This window comes from Drosophila innubila, assembly GCF_004354385.1.
Source record: "Drosophila innubila isolate TH190305 chromosome 3L unlocalized genomic scaffold, UK_Dinn_1.0 0_D_3L, whole genome shotgun sequence".
Taxonomy (NCBI): Eukaryota; Metazoa; Arthropoda; class Insecta; order Diptera; family Drosophilidae; genus Drosophila; species Drosophila innubila.
The window spans coordinates 27,183,753-27,206,655 of record NW_022995376.1 but is presented as its reverse complement, the minus strand read 5'-3'; the positions used below and the strand labels follow the sequence as shown (position 1 = coordinate 27,206,655).

General features: G+C 33.4%; 1 protein-coding gene across 4 annotated transcripts in view; it reads right to left on the bottom strand.

Moving 5' to 3' along the window:
• The window catches only part of LOC117788862 (neurocalcin homolog), a 99,104-nt gene continuing 76,201 nt past the window's right edge, over positions 1-22,903 (bottom strand). For 2 of the 4 annotated variants that reach the window (XM_034627780.1, XM_034627779.1), the window contains 4 exons: positions 21,216-21,321; positions 19,414-19,532; positions 8,468-8,656; positions 1-300 (listed from right to left, as the gene is read on the bottom strand). In XM_034627780.1, coding sequence (XP_034483671.1) covers positions 106-300; positions 8,468-8,656; positions 19,414-19,532; positions 21,216-21,285 — 573 coding nt within the window. In that variant the 5' untranslated portion in view covers positions 21,286-21,321 and the 3' untranslated portion in view covers positions 1-105. Of the gene's footprint in view, positions 301-8,467; positions 8,657-19,413; positions 19,533-21,215; positions 21,322-22,903 lie in introns of those variants that run through there. The other 2 variants (XM_034627778.1, XM_034627781.1) reach the window with 2 other exon arrangements.

Here is a 22,903-nt window from a genome sequence, read left to right as displayed (position 1 = left end):
TTCCGTTTTACCATTTTTATTGGCTTAAAGTATATTAATTATGCAAAACAATCTTCATTGAATTCACGTTTTAATGTTTATTGCTTGTTTTTATTTACTTTTAAGCTAATGTGCCTGTGGATCACACTGTAAAAGCCGCACTATAGAAGGATCACTTTTTGCACCTTCAATAAATTCGTCCAAGCTCAATTTTCCATCTTTGTTTCTATCCATTTGTCGAAAAATTTTATCTGTTCTTTTTTCAGGGGTGCTTTCATCTTCTGGCATTTTCATAACCGATCCAACCATTTTATATATTGCCTGAAAAATAAATTTTTTAATATTTTTTTTATTATTGATAAAACATTTTAAAATTTAAAGTGTTAAGGTTAAGTCAAATGATTATTAGAAGACCACATCTTAATATAAACAGAACTAGTGGGCCGGTGCTACAGTCGAGCATACATGACTGTCGGAGACCCCGTACTTACTATGGTAAAAATAATAATGGAAAAAATTAAAAAATATTTAGTTAACTTAAATTATATTCTATCAGATTGGTTACGATGTCTCATAAAACATAAAAGATTTTCATACTAAGACTTGATTTTCGCCCGATCGGTCATATGACAGCTATATGATATAATGGTCCGATTTGGACCAACTTTTGACAGGATATATAAAACAAGGTTTAATGCATATTCCATCAGTTTGGTTACGATATTTTATTAAACAAAAAAGTTTTTTATACTAAGACTTATTTTTCGCCCGATCGGTCCTATGACGGCTATATGATACAGTGGTCCGATTTGAACGAACTTTGGACAGGATATAAAGCCAAGTTTTATATATATTCTATAATTTTGGTAACGATATCTTATAAAACAAAAAAGTTTTTCATACTCGATTTTCGCCAGATCGGTCCTATGACAGCTATATGATATAGTGGTCCGATGCAAAAAAGAAACAAACTTAATCTGCCTGCAATATAGACGAATCTACATACCAAATTTGGTGTCACTAGCTTTTAAATTGCTCTTATAATTTGGATATGAAATTTATTTTTTCGATTTGTAGGCGATAAAGGGGGCGTGGCCGAATTTTGAAACAAACTGCTTGCAATATAGAGGAACCTACATACCAACTTTGGTGTCTCTAGCTCTTATAGTCTCTGAGATCTAGGCGCTCATACAGACGGAAAGACAGACGGGCATGGCTATATCGACTGGGCCATTGATGCTGATCAAGAAAATATATACTTTATGGGGCCTGCCACGCGTCCTTCTGCCTGTTACACACATATTCGGTAAAACAAACCCAATAGACCCCTGTACTTTTTTTAAGTACGGATGTCTAAAAATAGTTTAATTTCGGCACAGCCCAAAACGTTATTTTAAGAATAAAAATTCAAGTCTCAATGCGGACGGCAGTTTGCGTTAGTGATGCAAGCAGCACGAAAAATGCAAATGGCGACTTACAATATATATGGAAAATTTGCTATCATATATCATGTTGTGATGATATTTTTCCAAAGTACACATTGAAACAAAAAAATTTAAGTTACATGTGTGCGTTTTATTTTATTTGTATTAGTGCGGGCACATCCATAAGGCAGCTTTAAGCACCCCTGATATATATATAATATATATATATATAATATAATTAAAATAGGGGGAAAAAATATATAAATAAATAAAAAAATAATTATAATAATTATACAAATAAACAAAAAATAAAAAATATATATATTATATAAATAAAATAATAACGGAAATAAAAAACAAAGCAATAAATAAAAATAAATATACAAGGAGTCATGCCTCTGCCTAGATCACATGCAAAAGCTTCAGCGTCAGCATCTGGCTTAGCTAATCCCGACAATTTCTTTCGAACACACCAAGAGAAGCGCAGGCGTGCCGATTTACAGTCAGACCCACACAGCCCTTCCTTTACTGATCTGATGCACGCCATTCGATAGTCCAGGACATGCTTCAATGATTCGATATCAGCAATGTCAGCCAAGATGGCGACAAAAGACGACATATCTAATCTGAAGAGCGAGCTTTTATCAAAAGTCGAAACACTTATGGAAGCCAACCTTTAATTATCCCTTGAGTTTGGCAACTTAAAGCAGAGCGAGAGACGGAGGTAACAGATCGAGAAATGGAAAGGCGGGAGCTGAGGAGATTAGTTGACACATCCAAGGAAGAGAATATGGTCGTAAAAGGTCTACCGAAGTGCGATTCACCCAGAGCAGCCGTCACCAAATTGTGCCGGGAGCAAAGTAAACTGTCAGATATCACCGTAGCAGAAGCGCGAAAACTGAACGACCGAAATGGAAAAATGACCGTCATCGCCTCATTGGAAATTAAGGACATGGCTGCAAGTGTCTTCCAGAGTGCGAACAGGCTGGCAGGAACGCATATCTTCATAGAAAAGGACCTCAGCGAACCAAAACAACAGCACAAGAAAATGCTCCTACAGGCAAATAGAATAATTACTAATGTAAGTCAGCCCCATAACATTTTCGTACGCAATGACGAGATATGATTAGCAAAGCGATTGCTCCATTTCGACAACAACGATCGCCTTAAAGGGGGCAAAGAAGTGTATGGAGCGCTAGCAATTAAGATAGATGTAAGTTATCAAAACCTGAATGTAATGAAGCAGCACCAAAAAACTAATAACTGAGATAGATGGGGTAGATGAACAGTATAATTAGAAAGCAGATAGTACGGTAGTTAAATTACGAATAGTGGCCTTTAATATCCATGGCCTAAAAAGCAAATGCATGCATCCAGAATTTTTTTAAATATTTAAAGGATTTGACTATGAGTGCAAAAGAGAGAGACCGGACGTTTTCTGCTTCAAAGAAATTTAGACAGACAAACGTAACTGTCCATTAAGGTTGCATACTTGAAAAATAAAACAAAGTACAAGCACTTATGTCAATTCAAAAAAATTACATACCAAAGAAAATTGACAAACCTTATCAACAAAACTAACAACTCTAAGGAATGGTGGAAATTGGCCAAGTATATACGAAACCAAGAAACAAAGCTGGGAACAAAGATATCGCATTACGAACTTAAGCAATACATCCAGACGCTACTTAACCCATTGAGGATAGCCCCGCATATACACTATGCAGCGCCCAATTGGGACGAGGATTTGGATAAACCAGTGACACTCAAAGAAATACAACGAATGCTAAAACGAACAAAAAATAAGAAAGCACCCGGCGATGATGGAATACCCTACGAGCTTTTTTAAAAATGCACCCGATAATTTGTTGAACGAGTTGGCTAAGGTCTACAGCAAAATGCTCGAGGGTAGCTCTGCCGATGAGTTGTGTAAAAACAGTATTATATAACTAAAAGGTCCCAAGGGACCTGTTAGTGTACAAGCTTCATATATTAGGTATATAAGGAAAGATTGTACGTTTAATAGAAGCAATGTATAAAGATACCACGTCTGCAGTGTGGACGGGGCAAGAGATCTCCGAATCGTTTCCAACCTTGACTGGCGTTAAGCAAAGCTGTCTGTTGTCTCCCCTTTTATTTGTACTATATATAGACGATTTACATGACGTAGTCTTAACTCCTCCACTGTCTTTAAAGAAACACGTTAGCCAACGTATCGTCAGGATATTTCAGTCAAATCAAAATGGAGACTGTATCTAGCAGCTTGTAGAGCGATCGAAGCATATGGTGCCCAATTATGGGGATTTAGCTGTTTTGAAGAAGGCAGCTGCAAAGATTTTTCTTAAAAAGATTGCTCAACCGAACTACGCTTTGTCAATCAAAACAGGAGCAGAAGATGGCAGTATTTACACTTATAATGTGCAATTAAACTATTTCCGTAGAGTCCTTTTTCATTACAACACACGAAGACTTCCTTATATACTATCTAAAAAAAGGTGTTAAAGGAATATATTTTGGAGTAATGAGCTAAACAAAAAAATGCAAAGCTGTGACATTACTTGGACAGGTGAAATATTAACAGATTCGGAATGGGACAATCAAATGGTCAATCTACTAACCCAAATGAGACTGAGAATGATACAAAGATACTTTAATGATGCCACATTAATGGAAAATGTCCAATTTACAATAATATCAGATGTAGACACTTTAATAAAGTAACTCTAGGAGATGAGGAGGTTCTAGACTCTAGAGACATTAAATGGAAATAAGGGATGGGAGAACCTAGCAGTATATATGAAAAATGTACTTAGATATAAAAAATTAATTATAAGCGAATTTTAACAAACATAAATTTTTAAGTTCACAACTGTGGCAGACGGCAATAAGCCATGCCCTAATTTGATTCTAAATTAAAAATTGTTAAACATTTTAAGCCATATGCTAAAAATAGTCAATAAAGAATCCATCTTTATATCCATCTATTTATCTAAGCTTTACTTTTCCTGAAAGCTAATGAATATATCTGTAATTTATCAATACACAGCTTAAACCAGTAGTTTTAGAGCTATCACTTTTTTAAATAAGAAAATTATGATTTTTTAAAGTTTTTTTTATAGATTTTTTTATTAAAAAATTCGAGAAAAATTTGAATAGCCCACTGTAACATAAAGCTGCCATATGATCGATCTGTCGAAAATCAACCTTTACTTAAAATTTGTTTGTTTGTTTGTTTATATGCTAATAATTTTGCCATCTCTTCATAGATTTTAACGAATCATATTTTAAACGACGCTCAATTAATGCAGCTATGCAAGAAGAGGTTAAACCTGTAGTAGGCTGAGTACAAGCTAGTGATGGTCATCTTGACAGTGGGATCCTCTTGTTCAGGTGATAGCTTTATTCGATTTTAGCTATCGTAAGAACTGATGATCGATTAATCGATGATAATTAATAAATGGCGTGGCGTCATTTTTGGACGTGCACATGAATCGAACGGTTGTGTCCAGCGTTTAATTAATGAACTGTCGGGCCTCTACAAATTCAGAAGTGGGATCAACTCTATAAAAATGAGTGATATTGAAATATCGCAATATAACCTGCCACAATTAAAAAAGTGGATGACGTTCTTGGGATTACCGACAAAAGGAAGCAAGGCGGAACTGGTGGCGTGTCAAATTGCGCCCGATCGTCGTAGAAGTATACCTGAATTGCAAAGCGACGCTCAAGCAGACCGAGAATTTTCGTCCGAAGCGGAAAATGCAGAGGAGCGACAAAATAATGTTCCTAACACATTTGGCATTGTTGTGGATCGTCAGGAAGCTGAAATTGATTGTGTTGATGACAGACTTAATTACTTCAAATGGTGAGACAGTTGCGTGCAGAAATTAATGCAAATAAGAATGCCTCGCAAAACATGAATGAAGAACGCATACAGATTATCAACAATGATGCCGAATTCGACCGCATGGGCATAAGTGGAAATGCTCAAGTCGACAATGTGGTAAGTGGTGGCATCATGGCAGAAAACAACGTGTTATCTGCTGGCAACACTGGCCTTAGTGGCAGCACAGGACCTAGTGGCAGTGCTGGTGATATTTTCAACACTGGAGTTGGTGGCAGCACAGGCTCTAGTGGCAACGCTAGTAATATTTTCAACACTGGAGTTATAGTCAGCGCTAAGGCAACTGGCAGCACTTGTGTGTCGGGCGTCATTGGCAGCATTACTGAGACGTTTGACAAAAACAATGAAATGCGTTCACAAAGCATCCGGATCATAAAATGTTATGCTAAACTTAGCAAAAGAAATTTTATGACCGTATGTGGTTTGAGCATTGATCAGCATGCCTTGGATAGGATTACGGCTATAAAAGAAGAAGAAAACGCAGATGACAATAAGAATCAAACAGAAGAAGAAATCGTGCATTTGGGAGAGAACAGCTTAGTCTTGTTATTGAGCAAAAGTTGGATGATACGAATATTTTTTTTTATTTTGATAAATAAAATAAAAGTCTTAAAAGACTTTTACGATTTGAAAACTTTTGAATAAAAGTCTTTGTCAATATCTTTGCTTTTACTCAAGATAAAACTTTCAAAATTACAACACCAGTAAAACCGTCGACATTCTATGAACCTTTATCCTCTACTAACTAACTACGCTCTTTTTCACCGCACACCGGGATCAATTCTCAATTGATTGAGAGCTATACCTTTAAGGGCATTAAAATTCAAATGCCTAATTTTTAAGAAATTTTTAATTTTTCGTTATGAATAACAATATGTAATTAAATATGGGAGTAATAGCACAGGGGGATAAGTTCAATCTAGGGAATTTGTAAACGTTAGTTCAAATATAATATTATTATTATTTTTTGGATTCAAAAAATATTTTTCTGTTTTTCCAACTACTTTATTACATTATTTTACAATGTAATTTGGAATATTTTTTCCATGGTTGGTGTAGATAAAAGAGAACCAAGTGTGTAATTTTGAAATTTTTGTCTTGATTATAAGCGGAGATATTCACAAAGACTTTTATTCAAAAGTTTTCATATGACAAAAGTCTTTAAAGACTTTTACTTTATTCCTCAAAAATAAAAGTCTTTTGAGACTTTTAAAATTTTAGAATCAGAAATCAAAGTCCTTACAGACTTTTATTTTGTTCATCAATAAAGACTTGAAAGACTTACAAAAGACTAAAAAAATAAAAATCAAAAATAATAATTAATTTTAATTTTTATTTTTTCAATAAAAGTAACTATTAATTTGTATTTATAAAATAAAAGTCTTAAAATAACCATCAAAAGTGATTTTTTGGATATTCCTTATAACAGTTATGGTCCCTGGTCTATACCTTTTGATCGGTATACTAACGTGTTCAAAAAATACGGGGAATTAAGGCCTGACTACAGCAGGCCCGAAAATAAAATTTTTGTCAAACTTCATATAAATAAAACTTTGGCAGGAATTTTTCGTTTTCGTTTCGTGTGTATCCAGCAACTTGAACGAAATCCACAGATTTATATCGATAATTGGCATATCAAAAGCATGTGTGGACTGAGAAAACAGCTGATGATTGTATCAGGACAATATACTTTGCATTTATTCCTAATGAACTCAAATGTCAAACATGGTTGCTGTGCGGAAAAAAAAAAACAACGCGATTTGTATTTTCGGCACGAGGAAAGATAGCTTTTATGAAAACAGTGGAGGCATGGCCATGTCTTTGGCGAATCACAAATAAGAATCATTTTCAAAACATATCTGTGAAAAGTGCATGGAAAAGTGGTGAAAGCTGGTGCCATGGTAAAGTGTAATTGGTGCCACCAACACAATCACTTCATCCTCACAGTTCATTTGTTTTTTTTTTTAATTTTAGTTGATCTTTCAAAATTGGCGCTGTTTACAAGCAAAGTTAACTTTTCAGAGTGACCATATACGTTTTTGGTGCATGGTCAAATCTATGCAAGTTTTAGGTAAATATGTTTTTAATATTAGGTGCTTGGTCACATTGTTTTAGTCATGTTCCACAAAAACAAGAAATAATTAGCAAATTCCTGACAGGGGCTTTTATTTTGCTGGTGACAGGCCTTTCGTATAGCAAGTGCTGTTGTTTTTTGAGACATATCAACCAATCCCGCAGGTTACGAAACTGGTAATGTGTTATAGATCCTTAACGAATTTAGTTTAAATCGGTACATTATCCCACATAGCTGTAATAGTAACGATCGGTCAAAAATTAACTTTCAAATTATCGAAGAGTAATAAATCTCCATCATCCAACCTGAGCTTTTTTTTTAGCGATTTGATCCAAACAAACAAACAAACTTTTCATTTCATTTTGAGAATCCACTAAAAATTTTAAATTTAAGAATCTTTTGAACTAGTTGTCGGATTCGTGTGATCGAGGTATCAATCGACGCGTATTTTTGCCCCAACGCCACAATTAGCTGCAATCATTGAAACTTTTACCCTCCCACCACCCCTATCTCATGAACCAGGTGAGTTAGCAAAAGTTTCAATATGCCATTTTGTTAGTTAGGACTAAACCTTTCCATCGGTATATAGCGATCTGATCAGACAGTCGTAGTAAATTTTCCATATTAGCTGTATATATTACTAGTGGCCTTTCGCACCCTTCGTGCTGCTTTCGTTACCAGCGCAAACAGCCGCCCGCAGTGAGAAATGTTGTTTATGGGTGACTATTGTCGCACTTTTTTTTAGGAATTTAAATTATGACAACAAATATTGTACGTCAAAAATTGAATAGCCGAGCATTGTGTTAAATGAAAAATTTGAAAAGGCTAGTTGTTTATTTGCAAGAATTATTATGCAATTATTTTGTCCCGGTCATCCTCCTTAATGCACAATAAAGTTACTGAAAATTTGTTTTAAAAAAATGAGCCTAGGGGTCTTCATTGTCGGCTTTGGTATTTTTCGCGTTGATTCATAAGTATAACACTAATCATTGAATTTCTACAAGATGCAGAAAAAAATAAATAGCTGAAATATGAAATTCAACAAAAAAAAAGGACTGAAATCGCATAACATACAAGATAGCTTACCGTAACAATTTCAAGCATTTCTTGCCTGGATATGTATCCGTTTCCATCTAAATCGTACATTGAAAAAGCCCATTTCAATTTTTGTTCCAGTTTTCCGCGCGACGTAACACTTAGGGCGCATAAGAACTCTCGGAAATCTATAGTCCCATCGCCGTTAGCATCGAAAGTTCTAAACACGTGCTCTGCAAACTAAATATAAAATATAATTAAAATATTTCGCTACGTAAATATGAAACTAATTTTTTAGTTTATTATAAAGAAGTGTGCGGAACAGGCGGAAGAAGGCATGGCAGACCCCATAAAGTGTATATATTCTTGATCAGCATTAACAGCCAAGTCGATATGGCTATGTCCTTCTAGCCGTCCGTCTGTATGAGCACTTAAGTAGATCTGAGAAAGTATAGGAGCTAGAGACGCCAATCTTGGTATGTATTTAGGTTCCTTTATAACTTGCAAGCAGATCAAAAATGATTTAAAACTTTACCACGCCCGAAAATGTTATATCTCAATAAAATACTTTCTTCATTCGATTTGTGCGATTCGTTTGAGCGATTGTTAAAGGTCATTTCACGTATTTTAAAAGTCTTCCATATTTTGAGTAAAGTGATCAGATACCAAGATTATTTTCTTTATCCGAAGCTAATTCAAGCGGCGCACAGTAGTGCGATATCTCAATTTGCGTTGCAACTAGTGAAGATATTTTCAAAAGATCATAAAATAAAAAGCTTCTTAAGCTTTGATTCAGGTTAGTTGGTCAAAGATGACAAATATTTGCTGTGCATATTGTACCTGGAAAATATTCAACAAATAAATATTTGGTTCCAAAATATAAGCTTTCATCTTTTAAACAACATTGTTAACTTTTATCTCGTATAAGGCCAGACAAAGCGAAATCGGATGCAATTGCACTGCACTCTTCCTCTTGTACCACTATTTCATTGCGACGCTGCACTAGTTTTTGCACTATAATTCAGTTTTAACCTTTACATTTTTTAGTAAATTTTGCACATTTGGTAGCACACTGGAAAATTGGTAAATTTCACACGCACAATTTTAGCCAAATCTAAAACTCTTTTGAATTTGAATATTTGAAGATTTCTCTATCGAATGCATGTATTACTTTTTGCGGCCCCAGTGTGCGACGTCATGTTTATGCAATCTTGTATACGTTTCTGCAAGCTTGGCAAGACTTTACGGAAATTTTCGGGCTTTCACTTTCAAAAGAGGTTCAATGCCCTTAATTCTTCCTATCGGATGCACTCTTAGATGTGTGCATTCCCAATTGTATTCCGAACTTTGCTCTTTTAAACTCGCTTTGCTACGAGAACTACCAACCGACCGAGGGGCGCAGTCGCATAACGGACGACACGTTTGCGGCGGACAGAAATGAGATGAGAGAGAAAAGAAATTAAAAAACGGGCATGCAAATATGATAGAACGCGATAAAAAAAAATAAGATATTAGATAATTTCGGACAAAAAATTTAAAAGCGAAAGATTACAATACAGGTTAAAATAAAATAAAATAAACAAAAATAAAATAAATAAAGTATAAATAAATGAATCTAAAATAATTGTTCGCTTAATGTGTTAATAACAAAGTTTTTAAGTGGGTCAAGGAGTTAGCAGTAGAAGTTATATGATGGAGTCTATATATAGACTGGACTTCAGGTCCTTTAGGTGAGAGCTGTGTAGAAAACCAAGGAGGTTTATTAGACCGAGTCGGATAAACTATTGGGATGCAAACATGAGCTTAAATTATCATAAAATAATTTAGTAGCCATGCTTATATCAGTACACACATAAAATTTGGACCAGTCAATTTGGCTAAAAAGCACATTCAGTTTCGAAAATCCATCCTAACGAAACTACCGAGCTCGAACAGATGGCTTATCTAGAGAGTTCGATACTGGTGATAGTAGATGATAAACATCTTCGGGATTTATGAGTTGTTCTGCTCTTGACAGGACTACACTAGCCGGATCACAAACAAAACATAAGTCAAGCTGCCGGCTTAAAGAGTTTTTGACATGATTGATTTGAAAGAAAGATATGTCAAGTAAACCGCCAATAAATCCATCTTGAGTCAATGGGATAAGGGAATTTGACAGCTCATTAAAGGACCAATTTATCTTTGGCAGGTTAAAATCACCAAGAACTATGAAATTATCGTTATAAAAATATATAAAAATATGCCACGAAAGCATATTTTTATGAAAATAAATTCAATGTTATTAAATAGAGGAGAATGTTCAGAAGAGAGGCTGCAGTCTACAGCAATTAGAGCTCCACCGCCTTTTCGAAACGGACGATCAACCATATATGTATGTAGTGTACTTTACAGGAAATACTACCGAGTCAAGAATATCCGTTTTTTACCAGGTTTCAGTAAAGACCATCTCATCTATCATCTCATCTGTCTCATCTATTAGTTCTTTAAAATCTTTTTTCTCTCACGGGCCTGCCAACATTCCTTGTCTCCTTAAAAAGTGTTGTTCTTTATCAACTGCACCGTTGCATAAGTTATTTAATCTATCCCTTGAATCTTCAATCTTTCCATATGTATCTTTGAAAAGAATCTCATATCATTCCCTTTTACAAAAAAGGTAGTAAGTCTGATATTTCGAATGACAAGCTTTACCCAAGGTCGGTTCACTACGACCAATTTGCATGAATTTACCTCCCTGATAATATTTGCATTTTCGGGGAAAAGCACCCCTTCCACTCATTTGTTTTTGCATTTTTCTTCATTCCTATTGCACTCAACTTCGTAGTTATTATTTTGTTTTTAAACTGTTTTATCTTTGGAAGAAAAATCAAAAATTAAAGCATACTATGATTCTGGGTTTATCCTTTCATAAAATTGCTGAAAAAACAGGAAGACACAGAAAAACTATTGCCAATTTTCTTAAAAATAAGGAAAACTATGGAAAAAACGTCAAAGGCGGCAACAATCAAGTGGTTTCCCAAGCAGACAGGAGAGCAATACTGAGACAAGCTTCAAATTCCCACGACTCTTCTACGGAGATCAAGGAAAAAACGGGTGTTAAGGCAAGCTTATCAAAGGTGCAACGAGTTAATAAGAAAGCAGCACACCTACAACGACTAAAATTAAAAAAAAAAACCACCACTTAATATGCTTCAATAAAAAAATGAGCCTAAATTTTGCTCGCGCTCACATGACTTGGTCTACCCAGTGGCAACACGTCTTTTCTGATGAAAAGATATTCAATTTGGAAGGTCCCGATGGATATAACTATTATTTTCATGACCTACGCAAAGAGGAGCATCACTTGGACCGCTTGCACAGCCGGGTGGGTGGAGTAATGGTGTGGGGAGCCATATCGTACTTTGGCACCTGCGAGCTGCAGTTTTTAACATCGCGCATGAACGCGCAGAACTATAACAGCGTTCTAAAAACGCATTTTCAAAATGTGTTCCATAATCTACAGTGGCATTTCCAACATGATAATGCTCCAATCCACACTGCCCGATCTGTGAAATCATGGATTCAGGACCAAAAAGTTGATCTCCTCGATTGACCACCATACTCCCCCGACCTCAATATTATCGAGAACGTCTGGGGATGGTTGGCCAGAAAAGTGTACGAGTCCGGAAAACAATATAGTAATAAAACCGAGTTAATCGAAGGCATCAAACACGCTTGGACCACGATATCATTAAATTACATTGAACAACTTTACAATTCAATACCCAATCGAATTTTTGAAGTAATTGCAAACAAAGGCGGGACCACGCATTACTAATTTTACTTAAAAACTATTCAAATATAACATACCAGTGGTTAAATGGTTCAGATAATATTTAACTTTGAGTGTGAGTGTAAGGGGGGCGCTAACCTGATGACGCGCAGTGTATCATATACACTGACTTCAGTAAAGCCTTTGTCTCTGTGAATCATGACCTCTTACCAGCGCCGCACGGTGGGGCAGACCCCCCTTTTGCGTTGCCAAAATCATATCTTTTGAATCAGTGAAGATATTTTCAAAAAAAAAAAGCATTTGATAGAAAACTTCATAAGCTTTAAAATGAATGTTTACACAGGGTGTTCGGCCCACAGGGCGACTCAGGGTTGTTGGCCAAAGTTGAAAAATATTTTCAGTGCATATTTCACATGTAAAATTAAAAAAAAAATTATTTATTTTTTGTTTGAAATATAAATTTCAATCTTTTTTATTCTTTAAACAGCATTGTTTAATATATAAAAAAGTTTTATTACGCTTATTTAAAAAAAAAAATTTTGTTTTTTTAATAAATCTTGTATGACGCCTGGCATAGCGAAAACGTATGAAATTGCACTGCGCTTTTCTTCTCACACCAGTAAATTGCGAGGTTGTTTCAGCTTTTATACTAAAAGTGTGCTTAGGCGCACCCAGATGCATGATAGACCGGGGTTATTTTGTTAAAGAGTTGATTAACAAAGACTCCTGTGGTAGTGGGATCGAGTCCAAATGAGTCCAATTTTTGTTCTATTCCATCAAAGTAAAAAAATAGCCTAATTTTAGTGCTTTTTTTAAACATCGCTGGGATAAAAAGTCAACAAGTGAAGAAACAAAATTCTACGGCATTTACTTAGAAATGAATGTACTACAAGCCCCGAGCTCTAAGATATAAGGGGCGCCGAAATGACTTTTATTCTTAATATTATAGTTAACAAACCCAATAGACCCCTGTACTTTTTTTAAGTACGGGGTCTAAAAACTAGGATACCCGTTACTTACTTCAATATATATAAAAGTACTTTAAAGAAAATACTTGTTTTTCTCTGAAAACTTTTATTCGCCATAACGTCCGATCTACTTGTCCGATCTTGATGCGATTTAGTGGGATAATAGATAATACTAATATATAACGTTAATTATCACAAAAAATGTATTATCTTAAAAACTGTGGGTGTAAGTGAGAGTTTGGTATCTCTATCTCTTATAGTCTCTGAGATCCTTTTGTTCATACTGACGGACGGACGGACAGACGGAAGGACACACTATCGACTATATCGGCTATATCGACTCGACTATTGATGCTGATCAAGAATATATATACTTTATGGGCTCGGAGATGCCTCCTTCTCCCTGTTACATACATTCCAACGAACACAATATACCCTTTTACTTATTTTTTAAGTAACGGGTATAAACATTTTTTTTTTTTTTCCTAGTTAATTTGTAAATTCTATTAAATGCTTCTAGAATATAATCATGACACTTGATTGTTCATTTGAGTATTAACAGGGCTAAGATGGACTATCAAAAACTTTTTTCGATATAACATAGCACATAGGAACATGTCTTTTTCCTAAATATTTAGATAAAAAATTAAAATCCTTTTTGAGCTGTCAATTAAGCAATATTCAGCAGATTTAAGTTAAGATGGACACTCAAGTGAAGTGCTCAGTGCAAACACTTTCCCCAATGAGCGAAAATTTTGACAATTTTTTTATTTCTTTGACATCAAATTACAAAAAAAATGGAAATCGCTTAAAGGATATTTTTAACTTTTCCTGTAACATCAGCATTAGCAGAACATTCTTTTAGTAAACTTAAAGTTGTAATTAAATCACTTAAGGTCTTTAATGAGAGAGGAGAGATTAACACACGAGCGATTTTCACTGAAAATTTTTGATAAAAAGCCATCGGTGTTTTGAGAACAAATTTATTTTTTCAAATGCGTCGGTGCTCACCGATGGAAATTTTATAGAGCTCGTCCTATTTCTACCGGTTTTTCGGTGTCGGTCAAAAGCTTTATTTTAAATATAATAAGCTTTATACGTTTTTGTTTTAGTTTAAGTTTTTGTTACCTTAAATTTTATTTTTGACACAGAAATTTTTTTTTATTTTTTTGTAACTTGTAATTAATTTTAAATTGTTGACATCACTGCGGACGGAAAGCATTACGAAGGGTGCGAAAGGCGACTAGCAATATATACAGCTAATTTGAAAAATTTGCTACGACTGTCCGATCAGATCGAATTTTATATTGATCAAAAGGTTTAGTCCTAACTTACAAAATGGCATACTAATACTTCATCTAACGCACCTGGGTCACGGGGGTGTAAGTGGGAAGGGAAAAATTTCAATGATTGCAGCTAATGGGGCTGTTGGGGCCTTATGGTAAAACTTTTTTCTAAATAAAAATACGCGTCGATTGATACCTTGATCACCCAAATCCGATAACTGGTTCAAAAGATAAATTTGAAATTTTTAGTGAACTTCTCAAAATGAAATGTAAACTCAGTTTGTCTGTTTGCATCAAAGCGCTAAAAAAAACTTAGATGTAGTAATGGGAATCTATTCCATTTCAAAAATCTAGAAGTGTTTGCTCTACGACTTTTTGAAAAAAACGCTAGTTTAGCGGGAATACGCTAAATCGCGCTTAAACCAGCAGTTTCCAGACCATAGAAGCTACAGATATGTTCTATATATCATTGGAAAGGTGTGCTAGAGGGCTTTCAGGCGTAGCTTTTAATTTACTCAGGTAACATTTTACGGGTGAAATAAAGTTTTTTAGCTTCCATTTTGGCGATTTCTGACAATACGGCTCTAACGGTTTTTATTAAATTTGAGTATAATGTAGTACGTATTTTGCGTTTTTTGGTACATGAAACAAAAATTGGAAGATATTACCTGTTAACTGAATATATACATTTTTCTATCGGTCGAAAATCACGTTTTAGTAAGAAAAACTTTTTGGGTTTGTGAGATATCTCAACCCAACTAATACAATATGCATCTTACTTGGTTTTATATTTCCTGACCAAAGTTGGTTCAAATCGGACCACTATATCATATAGCTGTCATAGGACCGATCGGATCAAAATTTGGTTTTAGTATGAAAAACTTTTTTGTTTAATAAAATATTTTAATCAGATTGATATAATATGCATTTAACTTAGTTTATACATCCTGACCGAATTTGGTTCATGTCGGACCGCTATATCATATAGCTGTCATAGGACCAATCAGGCGAAAATCAAGTTTTACTGTGAAAAACTTTTTTGTTTTATGAGAAATCTTAGCCAAACTAATACAATATGCACTTTACTTGGTTCTATATATCCTGACCAAAGTTGGTTCAAATCGGACCACTATATCATATAGCTGTCATAGGACCGATCGGTTCAATATTAAGTCTTAGCCTGAAGAACTTTTTTGTTTATAGAGTATCTTCTTGCCTTTTTAGGTTGGGTTTCCACCTACTTAAAAGGTAGGACCCAAAATTTGCTTTTTAGGTCAACCATTTCGAGTTCGGCTTACGTTACTTCTGGTGTACCTTCAAAAAGTCACTTGGGGCCTTTATATTTTACCGTTTTTATTGACGATCTACCCATTTAGTGTCCGCAGTATTAAATGAACTAGGATCGAATTGAACAGTTCAAAAGCAATTGTGCTTTTTGCCTTGCGTGGTTTAAACTGGAATCCTAACCTTCGTTTACCACCGTACTCCAGTAGGCTTCTTCCTAATCTATCGTCTTTAATTAATCTTGATCTTAAGAAACAGATGGCCAGCGCCGCAACATAAAGAATTATCGCCAACCAGTACCAAGCATCCTCTGTGGAAAACTCACCCAACGCTAAGCGCGTCGAAAGAACAAGTAACGCCCATAAGAATCTCATCAGGCTGCTGGGCCCGAAACGACAAAGGCAGAGCCTAAATTCCAGCAAAAAATTAATTTCTACTATCATCCTGTGCTGGCGAACCTTAACCATCTAAGTTTCGTCCGAACGAAATTGCAAGTCATGAAAAAACAGTTGAAACCTAAGAAAGAAAACTGATCAAAAAATGATCATTGAACTTCCAAACTGTGCTATTTCCCTCATCTGTAAACTTTTCAACGCGATTACAACACTCGGCTACTTCCCAAAAGAATTGAAGAAATCGGTCATTATAATGACACCAAACCTGGAAATTATCATACAATACCACCATCGTATATACCACTTAGAATACTACCGTACTTGTCAAAGCTTTTTAAAAAATTTGCTCGAAACGAAAAGGTTCATAAAAATTTGAAAAGTATATACGTAAATGAAGAGATAGCACAGCGAACTACAACGTGAAGCAAAGTACGAAAAAAAAAAAAAAAAAAATTGATCGTAGAAAAACTCGGAGTAACGACATATCTCCAAAATTTCACAAACAGCACATACCCGCAATTATGTCGTTGAACATTATTAACTACTGCATATAATTTTTCAAATCATTTAACTTTATGATCAATCGCTAGGGACGAAAGCAGCACGAAGGTGCGAAAGGCGACTAGCAATATATTCAGCTAATATGGAAAATTGGCTACGACTGTCTGATCAGGGCGAGTTATATACCGATCGAAAGGTTTAGTCCTAACTTACAAACTAAAACCTTTGCTAACTCACCTGGTTCATGAGATAAGGGTGTGTAAGTGGGAGGGAAAAAATTTAATTTATTGCAGCTAAAGGGGCAGTTAGATTCTTTTGGTAAAATTTTTTATTCTTATCAAAAATATCCGTCGATTCATACCTCGATTACCCAAATCCGACAATTCAAAAAATAATCAAATTTGAAATTTTTAGTGGACTTCTTAAAATGAAATGGTCTGTCTGCTTTTTTGTTTGTTTGTTTGGATCAAAGCGCTAAAAAGCTTAGATTTTTTTATGGATTTATTCCATTTCGAAAATCTAAAAATGTTTGTTCTACGACTTTTTGAAAATAAAACTAGCTTAGCGGGAAATCGCTAAGTCCCGCTAAAATTAAACAGTTTCCAAACCATAGAAGGTACAGGTATGTTCTATATGTCGCTTAAGGACTTTAAGATGTACATTTTTTTAAAGTACTTAGGTAACAATTTATAGGTGATAAAATTTCTGACAAAACGGCTCTTACAATTTTTATTATTTTAATATGTGTTAATACGTAAAACTGCGCGTTTTTTGGTAGAGGATACATAAATTTTGGCTAAGGAGTTTGGAATATTACCCGTTAACCGAATATATACATTTTCGATCGGTCGAAACTGACGTTTTAGTACGAATAACTTCTTTTTTTAAATATCTAAACCAATCTGACAGATATCGCATTTAAGTTTGACTTATACTTCCTGACCAAAATCGGTTCACATCGGTTCACTATATCATAAAGCTGCCATAGCAACGATCGGTCAAAAATCACGTTTTAGTACGAAAATCTTTTTTGTTTTTTTAAATATCTCAGCCAATCTTGCAGATAATGCATTTAAGTCAGTCTTATACATCACGACCAAAATGGGTTCAAATTGGTCCACTAAATCATATACCTGCGATTGGATCGATAGGTCGAAAAATACGTTTTAGTACGAAAAATTTTTTATTTTTTGGAATATCTTAATCTGACAGAATATACATTAAAGTTGGTTTAGTTGGTTGAGATATCTAAACCAAACTGATACAATAAGCATATAACTTGCTTTTATATGTACTGTCCAAAGTGCATTCAAATCGGCCCACTATATCATATAGCTGTCATAGGAACGATCGGGCGAAAATTAAGGCTTAGTATGAAAAATTTTTTTGTTTAATGAAATATTGTAACCAAACTGATTGAATATGCATATAACTCTCTGTTATATATCCTGACCGAAGTTGGTTTAAGTCGGACTATTAAATCATATAGCTGTCATAGGACCGATCGGGCGAAAATCAAGTCTTAGTATGAAAAACATTTTTGTTTTATGAGATACCATAACCAAACTAAAATAATATGCATTTAAGTTAGTCTTTTACATTCTTACCGAAGTTGGTTAAAATATGCGATATCTCAACCTAATACAGTATGCATTTTACTATATGGGGTCTCCGACAGTCGAGCATGCGGGGCGGATCCCCCTAGTTATTTTTTTTATATGATTATAATATTTGTTTAATTTCCATATTAAATTTAATATCGTTCGTCACAAAATTGAATAACAGAAATTTTGGGGCATCTAGCCTTTCGTCACTAGACTTTTACCTCGTGCAGAGGTTTTTTTTGTGGGATAACAAAATTCTGTAAAAGAACGGTTCATCGGAAAATAATCATATAAATTTTAGAACGTCAGAAAATCAATTCTAAACACATAATAAATAAACTAGAAAAGAAAAATTTATTAGTTTTCCATTTATAATCTAAGAACGGAAAACCGTCTACAGACGGTCTTACCCTTCACAGTGGCAGCATGGTTGCGGGCACATGTGCATTACTGAAATCGTGAGCATCCCATTACATTTCAGTCCTGCCCAGGAATTTCTATTTCGGTTTTAGAATTTGGTTTGAAAATGTTTCAGCGTCCTGGTAGTCTAGATGCCAGAGTTGACGATCTACGCAAAAAAGTTGCAGGTTAAAATCTGGAATTTCTTTCAATATTTTTTTATATATTTTTGTTCGATGCGCCCATTATTAACATTTGATATATAAAATATAAAAATACTGTTAATTTTTTTGTTGTTTCGACTTGCAAAGTAAAATTTATGCAACCAAGCAAGTGTTGTCAAAACTTTCACACTTAAATATGCCAAAAATACTAACATTCGATGAAATTATCGAAAATCTTTACATGGGCATATGTGCTTGACTTTTCGTAGTCAAGGGCCTGGGTATAGCCCCCTGGCAGGAAATTTTTTCAGTAAAAGTTGTTGTTGTAAAGTCTGGCACATGTGCTCACTGCCATGCAGCCACTGTTAAGTGAAAGCCCTAATAGTATTAGTGGCTTGAATTTCACAATGTTGCAGAGACAGTATTGCAAAGAAAATTTAAAAATTATCTTCTGCGTAGTATGCAACTTAAAAAATTTAATGACAAAAATAAGAAGAGGAAGTCTTCGATACATTAAAATAAATGTTTTCCTCAACAGCAATAAAATTAATTTTTTTAAATGCTTACAATATATGCTTAAGTGTTAATTGTATTATATTGTATTTGAAATATATGATAATATACCTTACTTGCATCGCCATATGGAAAAAAATTTCCATATATTTTTTTAAACTCCTCTACTGACAAATGTCCACTTGGACAGTCTTTCAGAAACCCTTTATACCATTCTTGGATCTCAGCATCTGAAAGTTGAAAATTAAGCATTAGTTAATTGATTGTTTAATTAATTCAAAATTAAAAATTTCATATAAATTATAAGCTAAGATGATAACAAATAAATTTGGGTATTACTTATCATATATCTATTCTCAAATCTTATATATTTTATCTTCAAAAAAAAACCTCTTCACGAAGTAAAAGTCTAGGGACGAAGGTCTATTTGTCTCAAAATTTCTGATGTCCAAAAAACAAAAAAAAATATCATATATATTCAAAAAAAACCTCTTCACTAGGTAAAAGTCTATTGAAGAAAGTCTAGATGCCCCAAATTTTCTGCTATCCAATTTTGTGACATATACAATTTAATATATAAATTATATAAATATTATAATTATATTTATGAATAATAATAGTTTGGCATGCGGCTCATTGAGCAAAAGAGTCAAAATTCCTTTTAGGCAAAAATAGCTTTTTTGCGCAGTACCGCAGTACTATTTTTATTTATAAATATAATTATAATATTTATTTCATTTATATATTCAATTGTATTTTTCTTGTCACAAAATTGAATATCAGAAATTTTGGGCCATCTAGACTTTCGTCAATAGACTTTTACATCGTGAAGAGATTTTTTTTTAATATATCAGATATTTTTTACATCGTGAAGAGGTTTTTTCTGGTTCTCCTTTTGCAGGTAATCTTACCAATCAGACAACAGTATCTAGGCATACGAAACTGCGCGTATAAGGAATCGGGAATTTTTAGCGCAATGTGCCGAATGCCCAACATTTTTTTTAAATTGTTTATATACTAAATTTGATATTGTTCGTCACAAAATTAGATATCAGAAATTCTAGACTTGGACTTCTAGAAATACTAGACGTTTAGAACAAGCTAGGTATCGTAATATCTTAAGCCAATCACTGCGGACGGCAGTTTGCGCTAGTGACGAAAGCAGCACGAAGGGTGCGAAATGCGACTAGCAATATATACAGCTACTATGGAAAATTTGCTATGAGGGTCCGATCAGATCGAGCTATATACAGATCGAAAGGTCTAGTCCTAACTTACAAAATGACATACTAGAACTTTTTCTAACCCACCTGGGTCATGAGATACGGGGGTGTAAGTGGGAAGGTCAATATTTAAACGATGCCAACCAAAGGGGCCGCCGGGGCCTGTTGGTAAAATAATATATATTTTTTTATTTAAATTAAAAATACGCGTCGATTGATACCTTGATCACCCAATCCGACAACTGGTTCAAAAGATAATTAAATTTGAAATTTTTAGTGGTCTTCTCAAAATGAAATGAAAAGTCCGTTTGTTTGTTGTTGTAATGATGGGGATTTATTCCTCTTCGAAAATCTAGAAATGTTCAACGACTTTTGGGAAAACCCGCTAGTTTAGCGGAAAAACGCTAAATCCCGCGCAGTTTCCAAACTATAGAAGCTACAGATATGTGATATATATCTTTAGAAAGGTAAGTTTGAGGGGTGTTAAAATGTTCTGATATCACACAAAAAAGCCTCTACAAGAGCTAAAAGTCTAGTGACTTATTTTATTTAAAATTTTATTTAAAATTATTATATTAAACGTTATTTGTGCGTCACAAAATTGAATATCATAAATTTTTTGGATGGAATATACTTTTGTCACTCGACTTTTACCTCGTGTAGAGTTTTTTTTTGTGTTAATTTACTTACCTGTGAACTCTGTATTTTGTTTTAGATCTTCTAATACTTCAGGTTTGAGTTTACTGTTTTGTTTCCCCATATTTGAAATGTGATATCATTATAGTTGTTTCTAAAATTAGAAGTATAAGTATAAGTATAAGTATAAGTATAAGTATAAGTATAAGTATAGTATAGTATAGAATTATAAGTATACAGTAAGAGATATGAAATTATAAATTATAAGTATAGAGTATAAGAGTATAAGTATAGTATAAGTATAAGAGTATAAGTATAAGTATGAGTATAAATTGTAAGTATAAATTATAAGGTATAGAGTATAAGTATAGAGGTATAAAGTATAGGTAAGTATAAGAGTATGAGTATATGTATAGTATAGAGGAAGTATAAGTATGAGTATAAATTATATAAGTATAAGTATAGAGTATAAGTATAAGGTATAAGTATAAGTATAAGTATAAGTATAAGAATATAGAGAGTATAAGAAGTATAGTATAAGTATAAGTATAAGTATGTGAGAATGCTAAGTATAAGTATAAATTATAAGTATAAGTATAAGAATTATAAAATATAAGTATAAATTATAAGTATAAGTATAAAGTACCAGTATAAAATATGAAATTATAAGTATAAGTATAAAGGAAGTATGAGTAAATTATAAGGTATAAATTATAAGTGTAAGAGTATAAGTATAAAGTATAAAGTATATAAGTATAAGTATAAGTATAAATTATAAAAAATTATGAAGGTAGGTATAAGTATAAGTATAAAAGTATAAGTATAAGTATGAGTATAAATATAAGTATAAGTATAAGTATAAGTATAAATTAGGTATAAGAGTATGGTGTAAATTATAGAAGTATGAAATTATAAAGGTATAAGTATAAGAGTATGAAGATAAATTATAAGGTATAAGTATGATGTAAGGTATAAGTATAAGTGGTTAGTATAAGTATAAGGCTATAAGAAATTATAAGGTATAAATTATAAGTGTAAATTATAAGGGTATAAGGGGTATAAGTATAAGTATAAGTGCTCGAGTATAAGTATAAGTATAAGTATAAGTATAAGTATAATTATAAGTATAAGAGTATAATTATAAGTATAAGTATAAATTATAAATTATAAGTATAAAGTGTAAACAAGTATAGAGTATAAGTATAGAGTATAAGTATAAGTATAAGTATAAATGTAAATTATAGAGGTATAAGTATAAAATTATAGGTATAAGTATAGGTATAAATTATAAATTGTAAAAGGTATGAAGAGTAAGTATGATGTAAGTATAAGTATAAGTATGAAGTATGAGAGTATGAGAGTATAAAGTATAAGTGTAGAGTGAAATTGCCAAGGTATAAATGCTCAGTATAAAGTATAAGTGTAAGTATAAGTATAAGTATAAAATTATAAAATTATAAGTATAAGTACAAGTATAAGTATAAGTATAAGTATAGTATAAGTGTAAGTATAAGTATGAGAGTATAAGTGTAAGTATAAGTATAAGAGTATAAAATTATGGTATGAGGTATGGTCATGAGTATGATGCCAAGATATGAGTATAAGTATAAGTATAAGTATAAAAAAGTATAGGAGTATAAGGGTATGAAATTATAAGTATGAGAGTATAGAGTAACAAGAGTATAAAGTATGATTATGGTATAAGTAAGTATGTGAAATTAACAAGTATAGAGTATAAGAGG